This window comes from Procambarus clarkii, chromosome 15, assembly GCF_040958095.1.
Source record: "Procambarus clarkii isolate CNS0578487 chromosome 15, FALCON_Pclarkii_2.0, whole genome shotgun sequence".
NCBI lineage: Eukaryota > Metazoa > Arthropoda > Malacostraca > Decapoda > Cambaridae > Procambarus > Procambarus clarkii.
In genome coordinates this window covers 7,469,590-7,478,585 of record NC_091164.1, presented here as the reverse complement: position 1 = coordinate 7,478,585, position 8,996 = coordinate 7,469,590, and the positions used below count along the sequence as shown (strand labels likewise).

The 8,996-nt window shown below is 44.9% G+C and overlaps 1 protein-coding gene across 1 annotated transcript; it reads right to left on the bottom strand.

The window, feature by feature from the left end:
- Window positions 1–482: 482 nt before the first annotated feature.
- LOC123759154 (uncharacterized) lies at window positions 483–8,459 on the bottom strand. The gene is made up of 5 exons (XM_069324847.1): window positions 8,415–8,459; window positions 6,537–7,084; window positions 5,356–5,504; window positions 3,248–3,857; window positions 483–615 (listed from the first exon to the last, which is right to left on the bottom strand). The coding sequence occupies exons 1-5, from the start codon at window positions 8,457–8,459 to the stop codon at window positions 483–485; spliced, it is 1,485 nt and encodes a 494-aa protein (XP_069180948.1).
- Between the last annotated feature and the right edge of the window lie 537 nt (window positions 8,460–8,996).

Genomic DNA, 8,996 nt, shown 5'->3' with positions numbered 1-8,996 from the left:
CCATACACTTCCAGCAACTACAGTCTACAATCATCAGCAGATTTCCTGGAAATAATCAAAACTACACAGCCCGATGGAATTATTGCTTCACTGGACGTCGAATCCCTATTCACCAACGTCCCGGTCGACACCACCATAGAAATGATACTGGACAGTGTATACAGAGACGAAAGCCCCCCAAATTAGACACACCCGAGCCACACTTGAAGAGTCTGCTCGTATTGTAATCCACAAATTCGGAGAGAATATTAGCTAGAGAATCATTACTACAACACTAAACAAATGATGAGTGGAAGTATATGTTAAGTATACAGACTGTGGTCACACATCGAGGAAAGGTCAAGGGATTAAGACCGCAGCTGTTTGCCCAACTATTGATTCCAGGGAAGAAAACAAAAGGTGACCTCAGGCTTCTAGGAATAAGTTGACCGACGGTTAATCGGATTATACCTTCCTTGAGAGGCGGGGTGAAATGTTTGAGGCTATGACTGGCTGAAGACAGTCTGGTTGTGGGAGTGGTACTGGCAAGTCCTCCTGATCTCCGTCTGTGGCAGCAACGAACTGGAGCTGGCGACTATGTGGGAGCCTGATGTGATCTGATTGACCAAGTTAAGTCTGCAGTATGTGAGTATTGAATGTAAGACTAAATGGGTGTGTAGTGTTATGGTAATCATTCAGTATTGGGGACTTAGACGGAAGTTATGAGTGTAGGTGGTGACTGGGGAGTTCAAGTGGATTATGGGTGTTGGGAGTTGATTTAACCAGATAGAATATGTTAATTTGTTATTACTAGTCAGAGTCTATTCTTTGTAATTAAATGAGAAAACCAGACGGACTTTAAATACCTTCCATATGTCCCCTCATTGTGTTCCTGTACAAAGCTAGTGTTACGCCTCAAGGGTCTGGTGTCTAGAAGTACACGGTTATGGTAACAAGGTGTTGTGTGATGTGTAGTCGCTGTGTTCGGAATGAACCGGGGCTCAGCGTCACAACACTCGAGGCATGTACAAAGGAAGCCCCTTTCATCAGTCCGCAAGGTAACATGTATCCACAAATAGACGGAGTAGCCACAGGTCCCTGCCTAGGAGTGTTATTCGCTAATTCTTACATGGGAACCATCGAAGATAGAGTCTTTAGTAGTAGACAAAAACCAATGGCTTACTGCCGTTATAAAGATGACATATTTGTCATTGAAGACCAAGATGAACTAGTTGATCTAAAAAGCCATCTAGAGAGAGTCAGTACTCCGTTTTACAAATGAAAAGAGTAAAAATAAGTCTGCCATTCCTGGATGTACTAATAACAAAAACAGGAACCTCTTTAAGCACCAGTGTTACTAAGCCTACAAACATAGGAATATGCCTGAACGGTAGGAGTGAGTGCCCCCAAAGATACAAAGCCAGTGTTCTCAACGCTTATATTCGTCGAGCGCTTACCCACTGCTCTGAATGGAGCAACGTGAGTAGAGAGTTTGAAAGAATAACCCAGGTGTTGGTGAACAGTGAATATAGCAACATAGAAATAACCACTACAATAAGACGACACCTTGAATAATGGTACAATCCTGAACCAAGAACAGAAACCACAACACCTCCATTAAAAAAAATATTATAAATCCACCATGCATAGTGAACACAAAAAAGAACGAATAATGAAAGAAATAATCCGTAAAGGAGTAAGAAGCATATCTCCTAACCAAAACATAGACCTGATCATATTCTATAAAACAAAGAAGACTACCGACCACCTCATTAAAAACAGCCCGAATCCGATGGAGAACCTTTTACAGCAATCAAACATGGTATATATGTATACCTGCCCCCACGAAGGAATTAGCTTTCAATCTGAGTACATAGGTATGACGTCGACCAGGCTGACGAGGCGTTTTACCTAACATCTTCAATCAGGTGCCCCAAAAAATCACATGAGACAAGCCCATGACATCACCCTAACAAGAGAAATGTTGAATAAAAATACTCGCATAATAGATAAAACCCAAGATGTAAGAAGATTACAAATTCTTGAAGCAATCCGCATAAAAATAGAACAACCCACGATAAGTACCCAAATTACGGAACTATTCACTCTACCCACCATGAGAGTAAGAACAAGACCGGAACATGAAGATGCCAACATAGAAGACACTACTCAATATACTAGGCCTAATACACCTGATTAATCTTTGTATGTGCTGCGTTCCCTATTTTCGCCTTTTTTTTCTTTTATGCCTTACTTTTTTTCCTTTATTCTTGTCCCATTTGTATAGATCTACTTTTCACCTGACCCCTTACTAGTATAAATCTAACACGCCTTGTATTTTCTTAAATATCAGAGTAACAAGGTTATCGCGAATAACCGAACTCAATTACGGGCTCATCATAGCCCGTGCTACATGGACATTTCGTTCTGAGTAGCTAAATCTAAACAACAACAACGTATTTTCTTATCACTTGAGAATGAACCATGTAGGTTCGAAACGTTGAGTAAATTTTATAATAAGTGTACCACATTTTACAGTTATTTATTTGTTTTTCTTCGCCTCGAACGAAGATGACCTTTGAAAACTTCTTTTCCAATTAAACCAAGATGCTAGAACACTAGTCAGAGGAATAGAAGCCCTAAACAAGAAAATACTCAATATAGAATATGCAGTCATATTCAATGAAACATGTATAAATGAAAACCTGCTGCCAGTATACACCAATATTATATATATATATAATTTAATATCCCCCACCCCCTAGAATGTGTTGGAAACGATTTGTGGGAATTTAAATCATACAGTCCACTTTAAACATCATACAGTCCGCTATCAATATAAATAAACGTAAGAAAAAAATTACTATATACATTAATATAAATTAATAAATTGCAAATAAATTATTAAATCCCACGAGTCAGTTTACCACCCACAACAGTGGGAGTCGAACTTGTTTCATGGTACACATTCCAGCGCCGTGTGGAAGTAATACGGAGTCAAAGAACAGTCAAAGACCGTCACGGACCAAGACAGTCACCATCTAAGACACAGTCACAGACAGTCAAAGACAGTCGCTGTCCAAGACACTCACAGTCACAGACAGTCACAGTCATTGACAGACAGACAGACATGCTGCAATAACGGTTATCAAACTCCTGTCCTTAAGTGTGCATGCGTAACTTCCCGAAGACCAATATTAACTGACTTAAGTTAGGGGAAAGGGGTTTGGGAAACACAGGCAAAAGATTGGGTAATAATTATACATACCTAAGACATAATGCGTTAAAATATAGGTAATGAGATGGTGTCATGTGAGGGACTCGAGGTTGTGACGGACTCGAGGTTGTGAGGGACTCGAGGTTGTGACGGACTCGAGGTTGTGGGGGACTCGAGGTTTTGGGGGACTCGAGGTTGTGAGAGACTCGAGGTTGTGACGGACTCGAGGTTGTGAGGGACTCGAGGTTGTGACGGACTCGAGGTTGTGACGGACTCGAGGTTGTGACGGACTCGAGGTTGTGACGGACTCGAGGTTGTGGGGGACTCGAGGTTGTGACGGACTCGAGGTTGTGACGGACTCGAGGTTGTGAGGGACTCGAGGTTGTGAGGGACTCGAGGTTGTGACGGACTCGAGGTTGTGACGGACTCGAGGTTGTGACGGACTCGAGGTTGTGGGGGACTCGAGGTTGTGAGGGACTCGAGGTTGTGACGGACTCGAGGTTGTGACGGACTCGAGGTTGTGAGGGACTCGAGGTTGTGAGGGACTCGAGGTTGTGACGACTTTTCTTTAAATAATGTGAAAATGTTTGATGAAAGAGGAGGGAGAGGGAAAGACCAGTACGAGGGGGTTTGAGAATAACGATAATAAAACTATCCTTACCTAAATGAGAACATTATGTAACAGTGTTAAATGCACTAATGAATACGTAATTGAGATAGATTAAAGCAAACAACAAGGTTACCAATATTGGGTTAAATAATTATGTGGAAATAAGAGGTTGGAATGATGGTACACAGAATAGCAAAAGTTGTCACTTTTCTATAAATTAAGAGAGAGACCATTCGGTGCCACATGAACCTATCATGCAGGTCTACACTTTCCGAACTATTAATAAAAAAAATTGATTACGTTCGTACGACGTAAAAATTAACGTTGTGGCTTCGTTGTTGATTTGTTAGTCAACTCGAATCGTCTCGGCGAATTTACGTTAGTAATTCACTGTTAGTGAGCTGAGAACCTCTAACTCCCGGGTGATTAGAGGTGATCTACACTTCTCCAATCTTGGAGTTATCTTGAGAGGATTTCGGGGCTTATTGTCCCCGCGGCCCGATCCTCCACCAGGCCTCCTTTTTGTTACACACACCCCCGGAAGCAGCCCGAAGGCGCTGTCTAACACCCAGGTACCTATTTACTGCTAAGTAAACAGGTGCATCAGGGTGAAAGAAACTCTGCCTATTTTTGTTTCCGCCTCCGCTGGGGATCGAACCCGGAACCTCAGGACTATGAATCCCGAGCGCTGTCCACTTAATTAAATCTTATACTCTAATCTAAGAGCTTACATCTCCTCCACCTTCATCACCCATATGTTCCCAAGTTGCTCTCAGACTCTTCAATAAAAGGGCGCTGTCCACTCAATTAAATCTTATACTCTAATCTAAGAGCTTCCATCTCCACCACCTTCATCACCCATATGTTCCCAAGTTGCTCTCAGACTCTTCAATAAAAGGGCGCTGTCCACTCAATTAAATCTTATACTCTAATCTAAGAGCTTCCATCTCCACCATCTTCATCACCCATATGTTCCCAAGTTGCTCTCAGACTCTTCAATAAAAGGGCGCTGTCCACTCAATTAAATCTTATACTCTAATCTAAGAGCTTCCATCTCCACCATCTTCATCACCCATATGTTCCCAAGTTGCTCTCAGACTCTTCAATAAAAGGCCTTTCCCAAGTCCTTAGCCTGACTCCTTCCAAATGCTACATAGTCGTAATGGCTCAAGGCCTTTCCCAAGTCCTTAGCCTGACTCCTTCCAAATGCTACATAGTCGTAATGGCTCAAGGCCTTTCCCCTGATATTTTCTTTCTTGTCCTCTCATTTCCTAACCCCATTCTTCTCCAGTCTGTTGTTATTTAATATTCGCTACGTGGAACAAAAAGTTCCAAGTAGCACGGGGTATGGTGAGCCCGTAGTTTTCTCCACTCCTGCTGCAAGCCCCACTAGCAGAGTCCGGTGAGTGAACCACGTAATGAGGTCCGGCCCTCATCAACTAGTTCTCCATTACTCTCTAACATATTCACGTCGACCGACACCACTATTCAGTCGACATATGCCCGACACCCTCAGCCTGTCATTACACCCTCCAGAAGCAACAGTCACCTCTGCTCTCCTCAACACCACCTCTGTAGCGGTATTTAAGACGGATTTTGCCCCAAACAGCATCGAACAGCACCGCTCTTGTGCCAGGTAAGTCCACTACGGGCTCACCATCGCCCGTGCTACTTGGAACGTGTTCCGAGTGGCTGAATCTATAACAACAACATCAAACAGCATAAATCAGTTTGACGCTTGTCACGTTGTGGAGCCCTGTAGACTCAGTAGCCCCCAGAGTGCTTTACAGTTTGCTCCATCTCCATCAATATACATAATTCCCGTCCTATTTGTGCTATAGAATTATCTGAATTTGTTCATAGTGCCACATTACGTGTCTCTGGGAACACGTTGACAGCTGCTTACTTTACACTTAAAAAATTATAAGAAAGTCACTTGTTAGTCACTAATTACGGTACCTGGCAGACCAAACCCATTAACAGGTGGTCGGTCTACAGGGGTTTACCTAGTTTACTGTGCTGGTTCCTCCTTCACCAGACCCGTCTACAGTGACCTCCGGCTGAGGCCTCCACGACTACTGTCCGGCCAGCGCAACTTTTGGTCCATTTGTTGGACGCAGTTCAGGCCGCAAGAGCGCCGCTACACTCCTCACCCCAGTACACAGGAGGACTGTAACCCAGGAATCTTACACCCAGGCCCTCCCCCCCCCACACAATTTCCCTCCAATAACTACGATTCCTGGGACTCAATGCTTGGCGACACCCCTATCCCTTCCCCTGTCCCCCTTGGCGACACCCCTATCCTTTCCCCTGTTCTCCTTGGCGACACCCCTATCCTGTCCCCCTGTCCCCCTTGGCGACACCCCTATCCTTTCTCCTCTCCTCCTTGGCGACACCCCTATCCTGTCCCCCTGTCCCCCTTGGCGACACCCCTATCCTTTCTCCTGTCCTCCTTGGCGACACCCCTATCCTGTCCCCTGTCCTCCTTGGCGACACCCCTATCCTGTCCCCTGTCCTCCTTGGCGACACCCCTATCCTGTCCCCGGCTAATCCTTGCTTACACTTACACTTATGCCCTGAGACACTGTCTCTCTGGTGACAGTGTCGCCCGGAAGGTCCGCCTCGACGGCACAGCGCCTGCCCAATCGTACCCAATGTACTGTCACCTGAGAGAACTTCGTCTGTGACGTGACTTTATAATCCGAGTTTTCTTAACTTGTGATCACTTACCGGACCTCATAACCTGTCAACAATACAACACTGCGGGCCACACTGCTGGCCACACTGCTGGCCACACCGCTGGCCACACTCATGGCCACACTGCGGGCCACACTGCTGGCCACACTGCTGGCCACACTGCGGGCCACACTGCTGGCCACACCGCTGGCCACACTGCTGGCCACACTGCTGGCCACACTGCTGGCCACACCGCTGGCCACACTGCTGGCCACACCGCTGGCCACACTGCTGGCCACACTGCTGGCCACACTGCTGGCCACACTGCTGGCCACACTGCTGGCCACACTGCTGGCCACACCGCTGGCCACACTGCTGGCCACACTGCTGGCCACACTGCTGGCCACACCGCTGGCCACACTGCTGGCCACACCGCTGGCCACACTGCTGGCCACACCGCTGGCCACACTGCTGGCCACACCGCTGGCCACACTGCGGGCCACACTGCTGGCCACACTGCGGGCCACACTGCGGGCCACACTGCTGGCCACACTATTGGCCACACTGCTGGCCACTCTGCGGGCCACACCGCTGGCCACACGCTCGCAAACACAAATTTAGCAGAATGACGTAATATTTCAGCACATGACAAACACTCACGAAGAATTATAAGCACCGACACGTATGCAAATTTGCACCAGCAATTACGGTATATTTTGGTCTAATTGGTCCTGTAAAACAACTAAACTATCCCGAATCAACAGTTCTCTGCTTACAGCAGTCGCGGCGCTGTCAGCCTTGTTCCACACCGATATTCACACTACACTTCGCGGTCTTTACTATGCAGAGCGAATAATGCAAGTACCCGCATCCATTATAAAAAATAAATAAATTCACGTCAATAAATTGATTGAGTGGTTATAAATAGGAGCTGCCTCGTATGGGCCAATAGGCCTTCTGCAGTTACCTTTATTCTTATGTTCAAACTAGCTACAACACGTCAAAAGTTTGCCTGTAGTACAATATCCAGTCACTTCAACTCTCCATAACTTGTTATTTTCCAGCGGTAGTGCTTTAAATTCATCTTGAAGCCTTTTCGCGTTTTGGTCACAGTACAGAACGCCAGGGGCCAGATTCACGAAAGCACTTACGCAAATACTTACGAACGTGTACATCTTTCCTCAATCTTCGAAGGCTTTGGTTACACTTATTAAACAGTTTACAAGCATGAAAACTTCCCAATCAGCTGTTGTTATTGTTATAAACAGCCTCCTGGTGCTTCGGAGCTCATTAACTGTTTAATAATTGGAAACAAAGCCGCCAAAGATTGAGAAAAGATGTATAGGTTCGTAAGTGCTTGCGTAAGTACTTTCGTGAATCTGGCCCCTGGTTCCCACCACACACGTCACTATACTAAATTACAACTCGTCCTCACACCAGGCTCGTTAAAGCAGCGGCCGTCCTCCCCAGACGCATTCATCAATTTTAACAAACTGTGTATTAAAAATTAGTTTGTTCTCATATATAAATTAATATTATTATACATTCATATTCGATGTATAGTTAGGTTAGGTTAGGTTAGGTTAGGTTAGGTTAGGTTAGGTTAGGTTAGATTAGGTGTTTAGGTTTTGTTGGCGATTATTTGTATTTGGATAATGTGGGTGAAGCATTTACGGAATTGTGGTTCGAACAGAGGACGTGAGCGAAGCACTTGTTCCGGAAGTGTTCGGACGTCATCAGTTGTGAGTCGTGTGTAAACCGCTTTTCATTCATAAACAGGGGGGTTTGGCGGCTGGGTTAACGAGCTTGGATCTTTGTATGCGAGAACTGGTTGTAAACTGATGCGCCCAAGCAAAGGGGCCAGAAGGTCTTTGTTTCGAGTTTCGAATAAACCTGCTTAGAAACCCGGCGTGTCATCACAGTTCAGCTTACAGCCCGCAGCTCGTCATCCAAAGAATGACCCAAAAGTGATTCCATGCACCCGCCAGACCCCCTGTTTATGAGTGAAAAACGGTTTACACACGACTCACAACTGCTGGCGTTCGAACACTTCCGGAACAAGTGCTTCACTGACGAATTTTGTTCGAACCACAACGCTGTAAATGCTTCACCCACGTACTACAAATACAAATAATCGCTAACAGAACCTGAACACCTAACCTAACCAATGCCTAAATATGTACAATATGCTAATATATTATAATATTAATTCATATTTGAGAAAATTCTTGTTTTGAATGAACAGCATGTTAAAATTAATAAACGTGTCTTTAGGGTCGACCGCTGGATGGAATGGTATGGAATGGACAGGTTATTCATCACAGTTCAGCTTAAAAAAGAAAACCTATCCTTCTTTCCAAGCTGTAAGTCAAATGCTGACTTATATAGATTTATTAAAGTCAATATAACTTATAGGTTGTGAAGCCGACGGCCACACCGTCGGGTTCACAACCTATAAGTTAAACTAAGTTAAATTTACCTATAAGTTAAACCTATAACCAACGGTTTAACTAT

What these genes read in the sequence shown, in the direction of transcription:
- LOC123759154 (XM_069324847.1), bottom strand. Translation starts at nt 8,459, where the DNA reads ATGGAATCACTTTTGGGTCATTCTTTGGATGACGAGCTGCGGGCT. An exon ending in TGGATGACGAGCTGCGGGCT is followed by an intron (nt 7,085 to 8,414) that starts GTAAGCTGAACT and finishes TGTGTTTGCGAG; the next exon opens with CGTGTGGCCAGCGGTGTGGC. An exon ending in TTGACAGGTTATGAGGTCCG is followed by an intron (nt 5,505 to 6,536) that starts GTAAGTGATCAC and finishes TTGTTGTTATAG; the next exon opens with ATTCAGCCACTCGGAACACG.